This window comes from Euprymna scolopes, chromosome 33 (genome assembly GCF_053919585.1).
Source record: "Euprymna scolopes isolate OS-2025 chromosome 33, ASM5391958v1, whole genome shotgun sequence".
Taxonomy (NCBI): domain Eukaryota; kingdom Metazoa; phylum Mollusca; class Cephalopoda; order Sepiida; family Sepiolidae; genus Euprymna; species Euprymna scolopes.
In genome coordinates, this window is record NC_136514.1 from 81,537,942 (window position 1) to 81,560,834 (window position 22,893).

Sequence of the window (22,893 nt, forward strand, 5' to 3'; positions counted from 1 at the left end):
AAAAACAAAATGTAAAACAAATGGAATCACATGTCAACTCTTTTGCTGTGGTTCATGGGTAACCAATTTCATGCCGATATGTATACTATTTTTTTTATAAAGGAGTCACCACTTATCAAGGCCCAGAGGCCACTCGAGGATAAGGGTTCATGAGTGTACAGTAGTCAATGGGAAAATGTCGTAGTAATCCTTAGTAGTGGAAATTTGGATTACTTGAGGGGATGGCTCATCAAGAACTTGTTTATGTTGGACTTGAAGACGACCATATTGTAGTCGGTTGGAAAGCAGGAAAATGTAACAGAGTTCCATGGGCGTGCAGTTCTATATTCTTCCATACTTGTACTTAGAGTAATAGTAAACTCGAGCATAACCCAACAATTGATCAATTTTAAGGCCGTCTGAGACTGTAACGGAATCACAGTCTTTTCACACAAACACGTACATGGAGCACATATGTATTATTGCTAAAAAAAAAAACCAAAAAAAAAAAAAAAAAAAAAAAAAAACCACACATATCAGTTAATAAGAGTCTTTTTTACATACAATCTGGTCTTCATTATTTTTATGTGTGGTTGTTGATCCACTAGTGGTTGTGATCTTCTATTTAACTCAACATGAATAAAACTAGTATATAGAAACATAATGGAGATTTATTGTCAGTTTCAAAGGTTTTATTGAGGAGAAAAATCCGTTCACAATAGGGGAGAGAGACAAAAAAAATTGATTCCTTCTTACTTAATGTTTTTACTTAGCTTTTAAAATGGTTGATGAATAGACAGGTCTCGGGGGAAATATTCTCTTACATTTCTACATTGTTGGGCAAGTCTGATCCAGCTAGTTCCCTACCTTCAACTGCCTCAAAACTGTCCCAAACACTTGATGTTATTTCTATCTAACTAGCGAGGGGTACCCGGCGTTGCCCGGGTGTTTGGAGATGTGTGTGGAAACTCCGAGGGTGGGGGGAGGTTAAAAAAATGTTTTGGTAGGTAAGTATGAGGATCGAACCCGAACCCTTAAGGCAAAGTGTAAAAAAAAAAAAAAGTGCAATGTTAACCATTGCCCTACCACGAGATGCTAACGGAAACACGTTTGAATTTATTTAATTACTTGGATTTGGCAGGTGCCCGTTTTAATGAGTTAATGAGGTCAAGTTTGACTGCGAGATAGTATTTCATTTACTGCTGAACGCTTTTTTTTTCCCCCCAAGATGTTATAGGAAAATGACTAACCCACATGCGGCGAGCGACAAATATTGAATATTTGTCTTTCCGAAATCGAGCAAATTAAAGACAAGCGAGCTTCGTTGTTAACTGTGAGATATTACGATTTATATGTGATATAAAAAGTTTTAAAAAGTTGTGAACCGACCGACCGCTTCTGAAAAAAGCCTTTTGTAGACATACAGAAAAAGCGAACACACATACAAACATACATACATACATTTTCGTTTTTATATTTATAGATTATTCAACATCTGCTTCTAGCACATTTTATTTAAGGAATTCACATCTGAACCCGCACATCAATCATGCTAGGTGCACTGGGTCCATCTCTGTTCGTCGCCAGGGCATCCTGACATGTACTTAATGTAACATCTCGAAATTCATACAAGTTAACATAATCCCTACCGGCGTAGGGTCCGAGTATATAACAACTGTCCTAGTTCCTCTCTAGGGAAGCGTGTTGAATAAAATTGTTAACCACAATTGTGATACTGTAGACTGTCATCACACCCCAACAGCTAGGACTACTGGGAGAGATTAACTGTGGTGCTACCAGATATCATACTATCCGAAGATACTGACTTTCTGGCCTAAAATGCACCAAAAATTAATGTTATTATTTTTCCTTTGAAAAACTCAACCATGTTCTGCAATATATAACAACTTCCCTAGTTCCTTACATTTCTAATTCTCTTAGATTTCTACATTGTCGGGCATGTCTCGTCCGGCTGCTTTGTCATCTCCAACTACATTGAAATTCTGTCCTGAACACGTGATGTAATTTCTAATTATTCAATACCTGCTTCTAGTATGTTTTGTCAATTAATAAAAGTCTTTTTTGCATACGGTTTGGTCTTTGTTGTTCCCATTGTCACTTTCCATGTCTGTGGCTGTTCATCTGTATTGCTGCTTCATCCAATGGCCGTTTAACATAGGCATTTAATTCATGCTAGTTTTTATCTAGCGACTTGTTGCGATTTTAAAGGTTTTATTGGGGAGAGAAGTTCATTCACAAGGGGAGAGATCTTTAGGGAGTTGAGTTAGTGCTTTTCGGGCACTCCCTAATAAAATAAATAATTCAACACAAGCTACTGAATAAATGAACAAACAACTTTGTAAAACTTAACAAGGAAACCGTTTATTGAAGCGAGTCAGGGTAAGATACCAAAAAGATATAACTCGGATAAAACTTGTCTGCCTTTGCCTGGTAGTTATTCTCAAGTGGGAATCGTCTATACTGGTGTAGGCAGAGAGAGAGAGTGAGGAAACAGGTCCGCTCTCTTTGGCATCTGGCTGGAAAAGAAGGAGTTTTTCTCATTCGGAACGGAAGCAGTTAGAGTTCCTTAGGGGGGTAAGGAAGATCCCTGCGCTATGCCTCTGATTGGTCAGTATGTGCCATATCGCACAGTCAGGGGAGGCACTGATGCACAAGAAAACGAGTTCTATTTGTTTCTGCTACAGACCAATTTAATTCCTTATAAAAGAAAGACTAAAATTAATTCCTTCTTATTTAATTTTATTACTTAGCCTTAAAAATCTATGGTTCCTCCTTGCAAAACTTTCACAAAAACACTCATCTAGCTGAAACCATTATCAATAATTTGCCCAACTCTTTATCTGTGCCTTAACCTAGACTTAGATTCCATGAACAAAGCTTCTTTCTTAGAACTGCACGTCTGTGGAACTCTCTTCCATTTGCCTGCTTTCCAGCCGACTACAATATGGTTGCCTTCAATTCCAACATAAACAAGTTCTTGATGTGCTGTCCATTTAAGTAATCCAAGTCCACAGAAGAGACGTAGCGAGCCTATCTTTGTTTTATCGTTATTTCCATGGCAAGTGCTCGTCTGAGCTCCATTCTCTGGTCATCCCTCGCCAATCTTTTTCAAATAACACCTGACTAGTTGAAACCACTGTCAATAAATTTCCCCACTCCTTATCCGTGCCTAAATCAAAATGCAGATTCCATGAACAAAGCTTCTTTCTTAGAACTTCACACCTGTGGAACTCTGTTCCGCTTGCCTGTTTCCCTCCCGACTTCAACTTGGATGTCTTCAAGTTCAACACAAACAAATTCCTGATGAACCGCCCCCTTAAGTAATGACACTTTATCAATTCTCCAATACTATCACTACACTATCCCATTGATTACTGTACACACAATAACGTTTATCCCCGAGTGGCCCCTGGGCCTTGATAAGTGATGAACTCCATGTAAAAAAAAAAATAAAATTTACCAAATTTCCACCTCTAACGATTACTCATTAACCCTGATCTTCGAGTGACCTGTGGGCCTTGATAAATGTGGTAACTCCTTTATAAAAAAAAAAATTTAGGGCTCAAATCAAGTTAAAAGTTTGATCCTTGACATCTAAAATTTCAAGTGTTTAGACCCAAAATTGGCGGATGAGTTTGGTAGAATTTTCAAAGGTCAAATTGTTGAACATTGGCAGCCAAATTTCTGGCCGAAAACTGATTAAAAAGATTTTCCCAAATCTCAATAGCCCTTATGTCAAATTTCGAGTCTGTAGACTAAAAATTGACAGAGTTATTTGGTAGGGAAATGTACACAGACAGACAGACACACAGACAATTTCACTTTTATATATATACTAGCAGTTCAGCCGGCTTAGCTCGGACCCTATGTACTGTTCATAACTTGCCCTACGTGTGAATACAAATTATGTAAGATTTCAAATGTTTAGACCAAAAATTGTCTGAGTAATTTCGTAGAAACCACAGTGGTTAATTTTTTATAACTTGGACCCCAATTTTGACCCGTTAACATTTTGGTCTCAAATCAACATAAAAAGTTTTACCTATGTCCAAGTTAGCTACATTTAAAATTTCAAATGTTTAGACCTAAAATTGACGGAGAAATTTGGTAGAATCTGCAAAGATCAACTCTTTTAACTTTGACTTTTTGGAAGCCAAATTTTCGCTCCAGAAATGATTAAAATGTTTGCCGCATGTCTGAATACCCGTTATGTATAAATTTTAAATGTTTAGACCCAAAATTTGCTGAGTAGTTAAGTAGACACCGCAAAGGTCAAATCCTTTGAACTTTGACCTCTTGGATACTCAAATTTTCGACCCAAACCGATTCAAAAGCTTGCTCTATCTCTGAATACCCTTTATGTAAATTTCAAATTTTTAGACCAAAAATTGGCTGAATGATTTGGTAGAGACCGCAGAGGTTAAATTTTTTTTTTAACTTTGACCCCAATTTTGACCCCTTAATATTTATTTTTGAGGTTTAAATCAAATTAAATATTTGATCCATGTCCAAGTAACCTACATTTAAAATTTCAAATGTTCAGACCCAAAACTGGCGGAGGAGTTTGGTAGAGTTTTCAAAGGTCAAATCGTTGAACTTTGCCCCCTTTGACAGCCAAATTTCCGGCTGAAAACTAATTAAACCAATTAAAACAATTTTCCAAAATCTCAATACTCCTTATGTCAAATCTCGAGTTTCTAGAACGAAAATTGACAGAGTAGTTTGGTAGAGAAATGTACACACACACACACACACACACACACACACACACACACACACACACACATTTTTTCACTTTTATAGATAGATTTACCTCAAAGCCAAAAATATCCAAAAGACCCATAGTTGTGGCTTTCTCTCGGGCTGGACGATATATAATCTGATTCAGGCGTTCGACAAGCCAGGCAAAAAGACAGCTGTACAAGGCTTTTGCGATGGCATCTCTGAATAATATAAAAAAAAAAGAATATTTCAGTGAATGTAAAGGTGTTGCTATGAATATAATTGCAAATTACGATTTGTTACAGTTGCTGGAACTAGAGCAAGCTATTCCTGAATGTTTTTTTTTTTTTTAATCTGTTTTCTTTTTTTAATCGCTCCAGACAAGACATGAGACCACTTGCTGTAAGGATTTTTTTTTTTTAAAAACATTTGAAAGTCAAAAACTTGTCCATGATAAGTGTTAGATGGAATAGATTCTGACCCAGAAAGCAGCAATTCTTTCCCCTTTGTCAGAAAGATTGATCATGGAACGTGAGGACTAAAGGACAAAATAAAAGAAAGAGTTCTGAGGTTCTGTAGAAATCCCAGCATCTGGCAAGACGCACCCGAAGGTGATTAGAATTTACATCATTGGAAATGTTGTGAGAATAACAGCCAAGATGATATAACAAAGCGTAGACGTACGTATGGTAACTGTATGTGAATGATCAAGTCATGTGTGAGGTGACGTTACGGCAAGGAAAAAGATTATAAAGAGAATGTGCGCGCAGACTGGGGATCATGTTAAAGTGGTGGAAATAAATGGTGGTTGTTTCAATGGAAAAATGAGTCGAGTTATTACTTGTCTTCTGTTCCTTGCGATGTACTCTGCCGATGGAATTAACTGAGAAAGACCGCCAGTCGTACGTAGAAATGGTAGCCATGATTGAAAAGGACATCCAAGAGAACATCCCTTAGATCCCCTCCCCAAGAGAACATCTAGATCTATTCCAACACAGCCCAAAATCTCACATGGGCCACTCACGAACCCCGTCTGGCTGCAGCAGCATCTCATTTGGCAGTAGTATTCCCTCAGAGCCAATCTCGAAAATTTACCTTCAATCTGAGCCCGAAACGGACAGTCGAGACAATGAGATAGCCAAGAGAGAAATTGCAGGACGTCTGAACCAAGTGTGCATCTCTTCCTCCATGATGGAGGATATTGACGATACAATGAAAGCAGTTGTGGAGTAACCCAAACTACCTCTTAAGGAATATAATGGACTACTCCAACACCACTTAAAAAACATTTCACATATGTAACAGTCTGGAGAGTTATATTTACTTTTTTTTTTTTAATTCCATTTTCATCCCTTCTTTCTTGGTGCTCATCTTCATCATCAGTCTCGCCTATTTTTTTTTTTTTTTTTTTGTATGTTCTCCGCTTTTTTTTTTTTTTTTTTTGGTATGTTCTCCGCTCCCCCCCCCCTTTTTCACACCAAACAAGGCACAGTGTCACTTTGAAGTAAGGGGCTACTATCGGAGACATTAGTTGCAGCGATACTATGTAGGGAGTTGAGCAGCGAGATGTCTGTTCACATTCCAGGCTATTGGTAAATAATGTACATTATTAATCTGTATCACAAAAATTAAGATGAACAATCATCTTTATTTGTTCTTATAGAATAATGTCATGTTCTCGTGTTTGTATTTCTCATATGCAACATGCACCGAGACATTGCAAAAGTAATGCCTCCTTTTTTTTTATTCCGTCCGAATGGATCAGAGGAGATTGCAAACTGCATTGCTATGATAACTGAATTTGTAATAGAAACATGTTGAAACAACAACTATGAAGATTAGGATAACCGTCTGCAAATAAGCAAATACTGTAATAGAATGTTTTGGGGTTGAGGACATGTGTTGCATGGAGAGTGTGTTTGTGTGCAGGAACTGTTAGAGACTCAAGATTAATGTGGAGAAAATATCTCTGGATGGCAAAGAAGTTTTTTGTTATCAGTGGAGCACACGGTGGAGCAGGTTCTAGTGTGATTGCTAGAGTTAAGAGTGGATGGACTAATTTCAGGGAACTTCTGCCTTTACTAAGTGTTGACCAACGGAAATGTTTATCAGGCATTTGCATTCATTATTATTTGCGCAAGCGATTGTACCTCCGTTTGGCTTGTCAGGTGACGAGATCGGGAAGAAAAAAAAAAAAAAGAAACGTAATTTTGTGGATGCATTTCTTTTTTTTTTTTTTTTTCCAAATCGTAACACACATGCCAATAGTTTGCATATGAGCCAACATGTTGCCGATTAAAGGGACGAATGAGCGAGAAAAAGAACTGGAGTTTGAGACAGCCAAGAAGCGCAAAGACAGTGGTTTTCGTTGAAAGATTTAGCGCTGAATTCTGAGATTTTTTTTTTTTTTTACTTGGAAGTTACATATCAAGGCCAAAACGCCACTCAAGGATAAGGGTTAATGAATGTAAGGTGGTAGTGTAGTAATCGTTAATGGTGTAAATTGGATAGAATTTGATTATTTATGGGGACGGCTTAACAAAAATTTGTTTACATTGGATTTGAAGGCTATCATGTTGTAGGAAGCAGGCCAGCAAAACAGTGTTCCACAGGCAGGTATCTCTGGGAAAGAAGCTTTGCTCATGGAATCTGCATTTAAATTTAAGCACAGAGAGTGAGGGAATTCGTTTATAGTGGTTTTAGCTAGTCGAGTGTTTTTTTGTGAAAGTTTGGCAGGGGCAAGGTGTAGAGCTCAGTTGAACACTTGCCATAAAAATAATGATAGAGTAGAGACAGGCTCGCAACATCTCTTCTCTGGAAAAGAGGTTGCAGGGAAGAGAAAAGGACATTACCTACTAAGTTTCAAAGCTGGTTTTGAACTCTATCAAGGGTGGATAGGGCGCACCAAGCAGTTCCTGCCCAGATATGATAACAGTGCCCCATTTAAGAGCATACCTGGCCCTTATATTTAGATTTTTGTGTCCGTTTGCTTTTTCATTTTTCGCAGGCGAGTTTACGATCAGTTGGGATAAAGAGAGTAGGAAAGAAAAAAAAGAGAGCCTAGGGGATTAAGTAAACGTTTCATCGTGGGAGAAGCACAAACATAACTCTGATGTTGTTTTTTCTCAACGCGAAAGAATTTACGTGACTAAAATAAGATTACTTTCCAAAAAAAAAAAAATAAATAAAATATCGTTCAATCACAAGAAACTATAGACAATCTTTCAGAATTGATGCATTCATGATATAAAAGTTTCATTTCTCCGTTGCAGATATTGATGGTGTGAGACTCTAATGATGCAACCCCTGTCAAGTACGTTCCTCAGAAACAGAGAAACGCCATTGAAATCCTGGCAAAAGTGCATTGAGAATGGTGATGACTATGTAGAAAAATAAATTCTGGAGCACAAAAGATCGCTCGTTTTAATGGTACGACTTCCATCTTCGTAGCTCTTCAAATTTTTGGGATTACAAAATAAAAAAAAGGGAGGTTTTACTCTTAGAACGACCCTTTTATGACAAAAGGGGCTTCAGACGCCCATGAACAGCCAAAGTACATTGAGAATGGCAATAGTATTTAGTTCTCTTCCACTACAAGAACTTAGGCACCAGAGCCTGAAAGTTGGAATTGAGGATTCAGTGCCCCCAATGAGGGGCACTCAGACCTGCAAAAAGTGCCTATTGGCAGTTCTCGGTAAGAGCGCCTAAGACGATTAGCAATAAACTCCTTCTCTAAGAATGAACACAAAACCTGGGAGGGTGGACCTCCTAGAACTACACAGAACCAGCATTACACTGCAATCAACAGAGACCAGGTCATTACAGGAATGGTTTAATCTTTGGTTTATAGGTTGAGAATAAAAATCCCTAACTGCTCACTCCCATTTTCTAGCTTTTCAATTTTGGGGGATTAAAAAATATAGGACATTTTTATTTTGGAATAACCCTCGTAAACTCACTTGCATGGAGAGAAATGATATGAAAATGATACGATGGATGTGAAATGCAAGTCTTAAAGACAGGCTTAGATATGACGGCTTCAGAGGTTAGTCGATTTGTGTGCAAGAACAATAAGAGTTGAGGACATGTGTTGCATGGAGAGTGTGTTTGTGTGCAGGAACTGTTAGAGACTCAAGATTAATGTGGAGAAAATATCTCTGGATGGCAAAGAAGTTTTTTGTCATAATTGGAGCACACGGTGGAGCAGGTTCTAGTGTGATTGCTAGAGTTAAGAGTGAATGGACTAATTTCAGGGAACTTCTGCCATTACTAACTAGCAGAGTGTCAACCAGCAGAAATGTTTATCAGGCATTTGCATTCCTTGTTATCATGCATGCAATCTTATGACTCATTGTTATCATGCATGCAATCTTATGACTCATTGTTATCATGCATGCAATCTTATGACTCATTGTTATCATGCATGCAATCTTATGACTCATTGTTATCATGCATGCAATCTTATGACTCATTGTTATCATGCATGGAAGTGAAACCTGGTCGAAGACAAACTTTGAAATTCCAAATTGTGCTGCGATGATTAATCAGAATCGAGTCGGGAAAATCAGAACTTTCTGGAGTATCAGAATTGGAATCTGAAAAGTTTGTGCCTATTTGTCAAGAAGTTTTTTTTGTTATCATTGGAGCACACGGTAGAGCAGGTGCTAGTGGGATTGCTAGAGTTAAGAGTGAATGGACTAAGTTCAGAGAACTTTTGTCATTACTAACTAGCAGAGCATTACCATTTTTGACGAAGGGAAGAGTCTATCGGACATGTGTACACAGTATGAGAATGAAAGTGAAACCTGGTCAAAGTAGGGTTGAAGACATGTTTTGCATGACGAGAAACGATATGACTATTTTACGATGGATGTATAATTTGAATCTGAAAGGCAAGCTTATATCTGATGAAAAAACAATAATAAAAATAAATCCTGTAAGACAAGTCTACAAACTTTGCAGAACCATTATAACTTTTGACTAAAATTCTAGTATAAGTTTTAAAGCAAGGGAAATAATCCGATTTTTCTGTTGGGAGTAATCTCCCCTTCTAACTAGGTTTCTTTTTCTGACAAAATATTATTGAAAAAAAAAAAAACTCGATATGGTTATGTCACTGAATAGGGTTTGTGAGTGATATGGGAAAATAAGTCCGTGTAGGCAATAAAAATGTTTCCCATCGCATTATTACATGAGGATGCATTTTAAATAAAAAGTTAATTTATTTTATCCCATTTATACTCGAAAAATGCACGATTAAAATGTGTAAACATTGAATGAATAAAATTCAGACCGAAACAGGAGTAGAAATCGACTAATGCCCAGTATAGCCACTAAACTAAACTTTTACCGCGTTTTTCTCCGGTTTTTGTTTGTAGCGCTTACCTCATTTAAAGCAGGATTAATCTGCCTTCAATATTTTCAATGTATAACTCCGCCTATAATATTTTTATGCTAGGGAAATAACTATTGTTCCCTAAAATTATCTCCCTTGCCAAGACATATTTTGAGAAGAGATTTAAAACAGGATTAATTTGCCTTTGTGAGAGAGATGGAGGCAGAATTTATCTTTATCTTCTCTTGAGAAATCACATGATTATAACAGAGAGAGGAAATCACAATGGAGAATGCAACCAACCAACCACGACTCATCATCCTAGCGATTCCTCCAGTTGTAAAATCTTAAAAAAAAAAATAATAATAATAATAATTTTACATTATTGATATCCATAGAATTGCTGCATGTATTTATCTGCATCTCAATCTCAAACCCCTTGTAGCAGTCGAAAAATTGCCACAATAACTGGCAGAGGCAAAATCTTGCGGCTTGAGATATAAATCTTACTGGCTTGCCCAATCACAAGCCAGCTCCCAGTCACATGACCGAGTGTATAAAAGGTAAAACTGACAACACCCTCCCTCTCTCTCCCTGCTCTGGCTGGCCTAACATTTGTGGGCAATATGAACTGGAACAAATACATAGAGGACATTGCAAAGGCTGCTGCAAAGAAGGTGGGTTCCCTCTATTGAGCTAAAAGACTACTCACACCTGAGAGTATCCTGTACCTCTACAAGGCCACTATTCGCCCATACATGGAGTATTGTTGCCGCATCTAGGCTGGTGCATCTACCACTAGTCTCTCCTTCTTAGATAAAGTCCAAAAAAGAGTTGTCAATCTAATACGTTCCACTTTGTCAACTAGGCTTCAACCCCTGTCCCATCGCCACAATGTTGCATCTCTGTGCCTGTTTTAATGGAATGTGTTCTGATGAACTCATTGCACTTGTACCATATCCCCCATCCCTAACCCTAACAAACCCGTTTAGCACTAAGATCTCACCCCTTTACTGTTGAGGTCCCTAGATGCCAAAAAGCTTTCTATTATAATAGTTTCTTCTCTTGAACAGCTAAACTTTGGAATTCCCTTCCTGCTGCCTGCTTCCCTGGCTGTACTGATATGCAGAAGTTTAAATGTAACATAAACAAATATTTGTTTATCTTTTCTAGACGTGGCCCCAAATAGTAGTCCCTTACGTCCAAATGGCGATGTTTTGTAAAGAGTGAACATGAGTATAAAAAAAAAAGTCTCCAATCTAATATGTTCTGCATTATCAATAAAGCTTCAACTCCTGTCTCAAATAAAAAGCAGTTGGAGTCAAAAATTCAATCTGGCATTTCTCTCTCCTGTTCATCATGGTGAAGAAGGACTGGAATAAAAACAAGATCAACTGGAATTATATATAATCTTTATGCCCGCCAACCAAGTAACTGAAGCCCAAATTAAGAGAAATACATTCGGTGTGAATGTGATGGAAGGAGACAGGAAGTCATTCTTTGATGAAACAAAAGTCATCTAACTCCCTTAAATCCATCATGAATCATTTGAAGTCTTCACGGCAAAATTAGCATTTCCAGTTTTCAGCAAGAACTGTCATAATAGGGGAGAGGAAGAAAAGGAGAGACAAAGTGGAAGAAAGAGAAAAAAAAACAGGAAAAAGGAAAAGAAAGACAAAAAAAGAGAAGAAATAAAATCCACACAAATAACGGCAAAAAAAAAAAAAACAATAAATAATAAGGAGATAAAGCTTTGGAGAAATCACGTACATTGGAGGCTCTTATTTTAAGCTGAAATCTGTTTTTTCTAGCCAAGAACTCACATCGTTTTGGTATATTACTTGTAAGTGCCAATAAAAAAAATATCAATAAAAATAAAAAATAAATAATAGGGAAAGGTAGTTTACTTGAAGCATTGTGGTAAATAAATATGGAAGAGTATCAAAAATGTAGGAAACAGGGTGTCAAAGTGATTGTGACATATGAACAAAAATAGACAAACGAATGTCGGTCTTGTATTTTCAAATCTTCGTACATCTACTTATTTTCTTTAATAATTTGAGAATATCATCCCTTTCTCAAAAAGAAAGCAACCAAAAGAATGGAAAAAAAAAAAAATGGAAAATATAAAAAAGAGAACCGGAAGTGGGATTAGTTGAGCTGTCAAGCAGAGAATAAGATTTATTTTTAAGCTTAATTAGTTTAGTATTCTAATCATTGTTATTTGCATATATTGCTACATAATGTTTACTTATTTATTATCATTCTTATTATCATCATCATTTTCACTCTTCTTTTCTTTGTTTATTCATAGACACCAATTAAGCAAGGTTTGATGAACTTTAATTTCTTGTTTATGAATGAAAGAATTAACAGATTAAAAAAAAAAAAAATTAATGATTCCAACCTTGCATCTTGGGCCTGTTCCATTGACAAAGGGGTGAACACCTTTTCTTCTCGAGCTTCCTAAAACACACAGAAAAGGAAAACATAAAAATTCAAATAAAATTGAATTAGCTTAAAATATCTTTGTTCATGAAAATAACATTTTCGGTTTTATTAAAAAAATTTTTATATCTATATATATATATATATATATATATATATATATATATATATAAATAAAACCGAATATATTGTCACAACCGTTTACAATTGTTGCACCTCATTTTGGGGGGACAGCAATTTCTTCTCCTGACAATATGAGATTCTTTGCATCGATGTTTTCATTTCTTTTTCTAACATGTATAGATTTATTTTCTTGCTTGTCATTTTTTTGTTTGACGAGTTTGAAAATATATTTGTTTGTCAGTTTTTCTTTTTTTTTTTTGGTTTAGTCGCTTTCTTCCAATTCAAATCTCGTCTGCTTCCATTTAGATAGCGCTTTTTCATTGGCTAATCAAACTCCCAAAAATTCAATTAAACAAAATAATAAATAAATAATAAATAAGTAACTAATCAGAAAGTAAAAAGTCACCCCCCCCCCACTTTAATATCACCTTAAAAATTACTAAAAACATAACCGAAAAAAAAAATATTAAATAAATAAAATAAAAAGTCAAGTTAGCGTTTCAACATTTGAACAATGCTCGGCTGACACCGATGATTGCCGGTCTTGCCAGATTCATGCTTGACGGGAATTCATGAGAATTTGGGTCAAATTATGCAAGAGTAACATAAGGAATCTGTCACCTGAATGATTCATGCATATGCATTTGCGACACAGTTGACAAACAGATAAAAATCTGATGGACCCCACCCCATGTACCAAGTTTTCAATTTTTACCCCTTAGCAGCCCTTTTTTCTAGATGAAAACCGATTAAAAAGTTTTCCATATATCTGAATGCCCTATATACAAAATTTCAAGGCTGTAAATCAAGAATCTGTAGAGTATATAGGTTGAGAAGTGTCCTCCCACACACACACACACACACACACACACACACACACACACACACACACACACACACACACACACACATTTTCACTTTTATAGATCTATGGATTATATCATTTTTATTTTTACTTTGATCTTAAAATTTTCAGGCAAAATATCCTTCTTCAAAGTTGTAACGCTGCACACCATTTTTAATGGCGTTGTTGCATTTTAACGGACGAAACACGATGTAGACTCCCTTTATATCTGGTATTACCAACAATGCATTTTTTTCTAAATATTTAAAACAGTTTATTTCTCCTTTCCTAGCAGTGTGTGACTTTTCGTCCCTGCTCTGACACCACCCACATGTCTCGAACACATCTTGAATCCCATTTCACCGAACACTCGTGTCTTGAACACATCCTTTTTCTACTCTTTCATATTTCTAACACGTCTTGAATGCTCCGCAACACGAACACGCGTTTCTTTGAACATGTGTCCTTTTTGTTGTTGCGACATAACATCGTGCAACCAGCTTGCTCATTTGCATATGGCTGCTGCTGCTGCTGATGCTAACCCAGTGTCAGTGGCTCTGTTACACTAATCTGATTTATAAAACTCGCTGTCTGTCTCCATATTTTCAACTATAAGTTTTAGATTGGTGCTCGCGGCCTCACATGATTGGATTTTTATGGAACATTCTTTTATGGACCTTAAGCCGGTTAAAATAGTTTTAAAGAGGTCAAAATTGAAAAAAATCGGTATGCATTTTTTTCATTCATCTTAGTTTATTTTTAACCAGTTCATATGCGTGTCACGTTGGAATAGTGGTAACGTCACCAGCTTTGAATGCTACAGTTTTGCTTTTGGTTTCGATTCTAGCTGATGGCACCCAAATACTTTTTTCTTCTTTTGAAATTACAGCTTTATAATAATATGTACAAAATTGGGACAAATTAAAATATCATATTTAAGCGCATTTAAAAACTGGGAAAAGCCGCCCCCCCCCCGCTATTATTGAATACGTCTCGAACACGTGCTTCTTTGAACACGTGTGTCCTTTTTGTCTCTGCTGTAACGTCACATTGCACAGCCGGCTTGCTCATTTGCATATGGCTGCTGCTGCTGCTGCTGCTAAACCAGTGTCGGTGACTCTGTTAAAGAGTTTTTCCTAATTCCATGGCAATACTCAGTGCCAAGAAAGGACCTTATTAAAAAAATAATTTTACAACAATTAGTGCGAAAAAAAAAAAAAAGACCTTATTAAAGAGACTAAAGGTAATTTTGGATGTTATTTTATAGAGACAGACAGACAAACATAGTAAGTTTTATAAATGAGATCATTATCATTATTTACTATTATTATATAACTAAAAAAAAAAACACAGGCCACTATGAATAATTACCTACATGTATATTACACTTCCTATTTACCACTTAAATATGTTTTACCTACTTTTAATTACGTTTTACCTTTTTATCCTATTCCTTCATTCCCATTTCATTTCTAAATGTCATTAAGCCAGTTTTTTCATATAATTCTGGCTCTTATTCTCTTCTGATGAGAAGCATTTAGCTTCAAAATGCCATAGCCTAAAGAGATTTTATTGAAATTTCCCCTTAAGTTTTCCTTATTATTCTGATGATATAATACAGTTATATATAACTTTTATTCCTCATCTTTCATTTAATATATATATAATCAAGACAATGAGAATGAAATGTTTACCTGATACAAGCAAGTGTAAACTTCAATATGAATATATATTAATATATTAATTCCAATCAAATAAAAAGCTCAATACAAACACAATAGAGAGTAGAGCTTGTTAGAAAAGAAAAGAAATTAAAATTATAAGTTAAAATTTACAATTAAATTTAATGTTCAACACTTCCTTTTTTATATATATAGATAAGGAAACTGTCGAACAATAAATGTAATTGTAAATTTTAACTTAGTTTTAATTTCTTTTGTGATGATAAAATATATATAAGTGAACGTGTCTGTGTGTACATTTCCCTAGGCAATAACTCTGTCAATTTTAAGTCTACAGACTCGAAATTTGATATATAAGGTACTGAGATTTGGGAAAAATTTTTGTAATCCGTTCTCGGCCAGAAATTTAACTGTTAAGGGGGTCAAAGTTCAACGATTTGACCTTTGAGAACTCTACCAAACTCCTGACAATTTTGGGTCTAAACACTTGAAATTTTAGATATAGGTTCCTTGGACATGGATCTAACTTAATAACTTGATTTGAGCCCAAAACAAATTTTAAGGGGTCATGATAGGGGTCAAAGTTAAAAAAATTGACCGCTTTTTTTTTTTTTTGCTCAGCATACACCTCCAAACACCCGGGCAACGCCAGGCTGAAATGCTAGTATATATATATATATATATATATATATATATATATATATATATATATATATAGAGGACATTATAATTTACACAAAGACTTTCCTACTAGTAAGTATTTGGTACTGCATTCATATTAAGTCCTAAAAAGATTCCTTGTAGATATATTGGACATACAATATTGATGTTATATGTCGCAATACTTTTTTGAGAATTAAAAATTAAAAACAGACACGAAATCTCCATTATAGTGAGATTTGCTTTGTTTTGACGTACCATCACTCTTGTGGTCAAATCAGTTTTGAGCCAACTTGAAGAAAGTTTCAAAAGATGACTGATCCATTTTATTTCTGCCTCCGAACCCAAATTGATTACATCAGAATCGGACTGAAAAAGAAAAAAGAGAGGAAAAAATGAATAAACGTAAAACTCTCATTAAAATAATATTTTAATGTGCCAAATACTAAAAGAAAGAAATTCCATTCAGTTTCTTTTTTTTTGTTGTTGAAATAAAAGGCATTTCTTCATGGTACTTTCCTAATTACGCCTGCACGGCTTCAACATGACAGAGTTTGGTTAACCACGTGTTGAATGAAGATACTTGCAGTTTAAGTCAGTTTTTACTGCTGACTCAGCAAATTCGTTTCCTTCAATGCTGATATGGTATCCAGCAAAAAATAATTTCTTTTTGACTTAATTACACTAGCTTTTTAAATAAGCATTTGATTATATAATATTTTTATTTATATAGACAGATATCACGTGTTCGCTACACTTAGCATGCTAATGTTTCAGACGTAATAAAGTTTGTGTAACCCTTATCCCTGAGTGGCTTCCGGGCCTTGATAAGTGGTGATCAATGTGTAAAAAAAAAAAAAAAAAAGCGTCTGAAAACAATTTTATTTCTCTTTTTTTGTTCTGTGAAAGTTCCTATTTACAATGCCTCCCCACGGGACAGAGTTAGACACCAGGGTCGTTTTTTAATGTGGAGAAAAGAAACAAAAATAAAAATTGTCTCAGTCGTGAAGGATTTGAAGGATTTCTCCTTCACTGACAGAGAACAAGAAATTGAAGTGTAGATCTGAAGAATAGATACTACACTTTGATCTTGACCCGAAGGCCAGGATTTGTTCTGCGAAAGTAACCGAAAGAAAAAAATGGACAAAAAAATCTGAATATGCGGAGTGAAGTGTTGACGTTAAACCAAACTTCTATAAATTGTACGAATGCCTAATCATACAAATAAGCGCGTAAAAATACTTACATCAACTGTGAAGTAAATATTTCCAAGGTGCAAAACTGATGCCAAAATCCTGTTGATGGTATCCCTTTCGTCTTCCGTGAAGCCAAGAACGTTTAAAGATCGGGTCAGTAATTGGAAATTGTCCGCATCGACTCGGCCAGTAATTGTACAACTTTCTCCCTAATTTACAAAAAGCAAAAATTAAACAAAATAAAACAATTTTTTTTTTCTGTTAATTTTCCATTATTTTTATGTAGTACTCTTTCTATTATTTTTGTAATATTGGTGTGGACTGGAGGACTATCTAATTTTACACACACACACACACATATATATATATATATATATATATATATATATATATATATATATATATATATATATATATATATATAAATGAAAAGGAACTGAGTTATGTGTTTATTTCGAAATGTTGAACACATAACGAAGTTTGTTACTTTTTATTTCTGTTTCGTCGGAATACTATTTTCATTATTCTCTCTCTCTCATATATATATATATATATATATATATATATATACGTTCTTTACATCCGTTTGGTAATAATGTCCAAGCTATATATATATAGCTTGGACATTATTACCAAACGGATGTAAAGAACGTATAACATGGATTTTACCAAGTAAGCTGGATCTACAAAAACATTCATATCCTTTTTCTACAAATCCTCCTGCTACAGGACTTCTGATAAATGTATTATTTTCACTTTGACTGTCCATGTCTCACTGACTTTAGCAAATAGGGTGCATACCTTTATAACTATTTGCTAATATTTTCTCTCCTCTGATGAGATGGTAGACATCGAAACCCTATAGGTTAAGGAGATTAATTTTCTAAAGCATTCTTTGTCTTGCTTAGAATAATAAAAATTCTTTGATATGAAACTCAACCACTTCATTTCAATGAGAGTTTTAGAAAATTCATTGAATTATATTTTAATATATATATATATATATATATATATATATATATATATATATATATATATATAAACTTTCGTTTCTTCAGCTATAATTGAAACCAAAACTTATGAAGAATTCTTGGTAAAAATTATTTATTACAAGAAATGGAAGTCCATGACAATAAACCAACAGTCACTCGGATAAATAACACACACGCGATCCTATTAACATATAGATAATAAAAACAAACGCCAGATTACTATATATACTATTTATTCAAAGGAAATCTACATTCAAGAAGTGACCTCATCTGCTTTTACTTGCACTCAAAAACAAGTTTGTTTATTCTATAATCTTTGATTTCAAGATGCCGACACTTTTTCAACAATATATATCAAAATTACAATAGAAAAATGCGAGCATAAAAAAGTAATATGGTTAAGCTTAAACATGGAAAAGTAAAGGACTAATTGTTAAAATGAAAAAGAAAAGGACAAGATATTTTAGTAACAGATATAAATTTATAACTTAAAATATTGCAGCATTAAGAATTGATTATATAATGTTATAAATTGAATTAAAAAACAAATTCTTAATGCTGCAATATTTCAAGTTATAAATTTATTATATTTGGTACTAGAATATCTTGCCCTTTTCTTTTCCAGTTTTAACAACTAGTCCTTTACTTTTCCATGTTTAAGCTTAACCATATTACTTTTCATGCTCACATTTTTCTATTGTAATTTCTAGGCTTCCAATAAATTCACTTGTTCTTTGTTTAATTTCAGTCTAATTTTTTTTTTTTTTTTCCCCATAAACACGTGTAATACCAATGTACGGCACTTGTCTGCTTTCAATAAATTTCCCTAGTTATCTCCCTTTCATTCGGTTTTAGGTGTTACTTCTCTTTTCACGACAGCAGTGAATTAGTAGCAACAGTAGTCGCTGAAGTGATGCGGTTGCTATGGAAACCAGTCATAAAAAGCGTCGCTCACCTCCTTACATATTTTTACGATTTTAAACATTAGAAAATTCATCATAACTTTTGTTTTACTAAACGAAAATTGAAATAAAAATTTTTCACAATATTAGCTGAGAAGGTGATCTATATATAAACTGTAATAATTGTTTGAAAATTGGTTGAAAAATGAGTGAGCGGTGAAGCTTTAAAGCAGTACTAAATGATTAAAACTGCCACTTAACCATAAATTCAAGCACTACTATGTTTGAATGATAAAATCGTATTTCTGTCTGTCTGACCACAATTTAACATGTACAAAAGGTACGCTATTTCATAAATTAATTTTCATACTAAAAACAGACATCTACACACACTTTCATTCCAGCGAAATTTCTACACGTACTATTTATTGACAGGAAATCTACATTCAATAAGTAACCTCATTTGCATATTTCATTAAAAAAATAATATTTTAATAATTAACTCCATGTTATTAATTGTTTTTTTAGAAATATTATTTAATGTTGACTTATTTATTTTATTTTTAATTGGCTGAAAAATGCGATGCTCACCGGTTTTTTTTATAAACAAGCGGTTAGAGCACTGTAAAAGTGGTGGACAAACGTTTGTTTAAATAGACATTTAGCGAGATAATTTACGGGCGCTGATCCCGTGGGTCGATCGGTAGAACTGCTGTCAACACGGTGGTTCTAGCTTCAATCCTCAGCTTGGGAGAGGTGCTAGTCTAGCGGTACTGATGAGCTGTGATACAATGAAACAGGACTGTATGTCGATGACTACAAATATATATATATCCCAAGTCTTTACACACACACACACACACACACATATAATAAAAAAGCTTTGAGTATTTTATAAAAAAGTATAATAAAATTAAATTAAAAATGCAGTTTAAATTCCAAGAGATGCTAAGTTCGATATCTTGCAGACTTAGCACTTGCACAAATCAACTTAACATTAGAAAATTTAAAATTAAAAAAAAAGGGAATGTAACTATATTATAGTAAAAAAAAGAAAAAAAGAAAAAAAAAAAAACCTTAACTTAAATTGTTAAATAGAAAAGGTGGATCATCAGCTGTTTACCATGTAGCTTTTTCGGAGATTTAAAAACTGGACAGCTATTAAATTCATAGTTCTTCCAGTTGAAAATATCACTTCCCAATAATAAAATATAGACACAACCCAGTTACTATTCCACTAACATGAAAATACTTGTAAAACGAGTGCAGTGATGTCATACTGCAGTGATGGGACAGGGGTTGGAGCGAGGTAGACAGTATGAGACGTATAAGATTAGAAACTATACTGTGACAACAATACTCCATGAACACGATTTATGGAAATATAGGATATTAGCAGGTGAGAAAAGTTTTCTAGCCCAGTAGAGGGAGGCCACCTTCTTTGCAGCAGACTTGACAATTTCTTCTATGTATTTGCTCCACTTCATGAGAATGTTAGATTGAGGAGTTTGGACATTGAAATCACAGGAAGAGTACTCTTAGTCATGGTGACCAATAGTTGGAAAGGTCTTTTGTAACTGTTAAAAAAAAGGCGCTTTGTCTTAGTAGCAATAACTAACTTAAATAATTAAATATAAATCCTTTGCAGCGGACTTGGCAGTATCATCCATTATTAGACTCATATTATTATATACAATGCTCCATGCATGGGTGAATAGTAGCTTTGTAGAGATATATGTCACACGCAAGTTTGAGTAATTTTCTAGCATGGTACAGGGAGCCCATCTTCTTTGTAGCATAGGTATGAATAGGAATATTACCTGATTTAGATAAAAATATTCTGAAGCTGTCTGTAATCCATATTTACTTCTTTCGGCCTTTTTCATGGTAAGCATCTCGTAGAAAATGTGGTAATTTCTTTCGTCTTTTGACTAGAATGAAATGAAAATACAGAAAAATAAACAAAATTTAAAAAAAAAACGATGAAAATCTTTGGTGCTGCTTTGGTTTATTATTTTGGTACGACATTTTTTATTGGCATCAACATGATACAAGAAAACAATTGATGATTCATACCATTTGGATTATTTGCGCTACTATTCTCATCTTGTGGTTTTAACCAAGAAAAATCAAAATTTATCATTTTTAGCGATTGAAACTTTTTAATTATTTTGAATACAAACAAAATCTCATTAACCGAATTCAATTGTCACAATTGAATAAAAAAAAAATAAATAGTGGCTCCCAGACCCTGTTAAAATAAAATTTAATTTTCCTAGTTAAAAAAACAAAAACAAAAAAAAACTACTTAATCAATTTACATGATTTTTGGAATATAACATCTTTGTTCCTGACTATCAAAGATTTTTCTGCATTTTTATTTTTTTTAATTAGTGTAATTCTAAATAAACACCCCTTTTTTAACTCCTGACTTTGTGGAAGCTCATATTTTGACTAATAACAAATCAAGGGAGATAACTCGTTCGTGTGGTTCACCTTCTTTTGTCTCAACCAGTCTCTGTGGTCCTAACAGGAAATAAAGAGATGCATCCATCAGGCGATGGTGAGGACCATCCTTCTATATGGCTATCAGACATGGTCTATGATAGTGGCGGATCTGCACAAACTGAAAGTCTCCAATGATGTCTTTACAGCATTCTGCGTTGCTGCCGTGGAGATTGTGTTCTGGTTTCTACTCTCTGCTGAAGACTAAACCTACGCTATCATCTATCCTTTTTTTTGATATCTACGGTGGTTTGGACATGCAGCTTGTCGACCAGAAGGAGAGCTCATTTGCAGGATCCTCTCTCTTCCCTGCAAATATGTCAGAGGGCAGCTGAAGACCTGAGTAACAGCAATTAAGAGTGACCTTGCGGTACTATTAGAACCACATGTAGTTGGTCTCTGCTGTTGGGAATCATCGAAACTGGACTGCAATGGTTTGAGATGCAGTTTGTGCTTAGGTGGAAATCGACTCAATCCGACCAGGATGATAGCCGCCGCAAGTACAAGCAAGTAAGTTGGTTTGTTTCATTTTACCTCCGGACAAAGTTCTCGGAAATCAAAGGGACCCTAACACTCAATCTCTATATAAGGTTCACAGATATTTAAATCTTCCAATAAAGTTCCCCTTTACCGCTCAAACATTGAGTTAGTAAAGAAGTCAAGAACATAATTTCATTCTTCCCAATTGACCATTTAAATATGTTATAGTATATTTTTCTTATGATCTTATCGGGTTCCAGGAGAAGAATTCATCTAGTCTGGTGGAACTTCGTGCTTTCATTCAAGATATCACTTGGAGAAGTGCACCATTCCTCGTAAAAGACAGTGTGGGTTAGCTGTTCCGATGATATCTTATTTGAGCTGCGAATACTATTTGATTTGGAATATTTAGTCAGTGTTTACTTGTAAAAAAAAAGTATCTTCATGCAAGGTTATCCTGACGAAACCCTATACAGAGAGAGATTTTAGACATTCAGTGATAGTGTTTAGTAGGTATTCAACCTTAGTGGACCATTTAATGCCGACCGAAATGCAGGTAATTTGTTTCAAATGGGGAAATAAAACTCAATTGTTCAATTTGTTTAACTTGCACAATTTGGCTGACAAAATCCCCAGCATTCTTTGAGTAACAAGTAGCAATAAGTAATCTAATATATATAAAGGGCTAATGTGTGTGTGTGTGTGTGTGTGTGTGTGTGTGTGTGTGTGTGTGTGTGTGTTTGTATATCCAACTAAAAGTAAAAAAATAAAAAACAAACCACCATAAATTTGGTATATTCTTCTGTATAAGTAATAAAGAGTGTTTGCTTATTTTATAAACAAACAGGAAAAACTTCCGGAATCAGTTGAAAATATTAGTGAACACCAAAAAATTATGGAAAACCTTCTAGTGACAAATTAGCCTGCAGCAACTACACATGATGTCTAAAAAAGTTAGAATTAAACAATAATTAAAGAAAAAAATTTTTTTTTAATTTTGAAAT

At 34.6% G+C, this 22,893-nt stretch overlaps 1 protein-coding gene across 2 annotated transcripts in view; it reads right to left on the reverse strand.

The window, feature by feature from the left end:
• Positions 1-22,893, reverse strand: part of LOC145258327 (unconventional myosin-XV-like) — a 597,738-nt gene that overhangs the window by 408,942 nt on the left and 165,903 nt on the right. For both annotated transcript variants that reach the window (XM_080116477.1, XM_080116478.1), the window contains exons 9-13: positions 20,725-20,835; positions 17,061-17,219; positions 16,073-16,183; positions 12,465-12,523; positions 4,814-4,943 (exon numbers count right to left, since the gene is read on the reverse strand). In XM_080116477.1, coding sequence (XP_079972603.1) covers positions 4,814-4,943; positions 12,465-12,523; positions 16,073-16,183; positions 17,061-17,219; positions 20,725-20,835 — 570 coding nt within the window. The remainder of the gene's footprint in view (positions 1-4,813; positions 4,944-12,464; positions 12,524-16,072; positions 16,184-17,060; positions 17,220-20,724; positions 20,836-22,893) is intronic.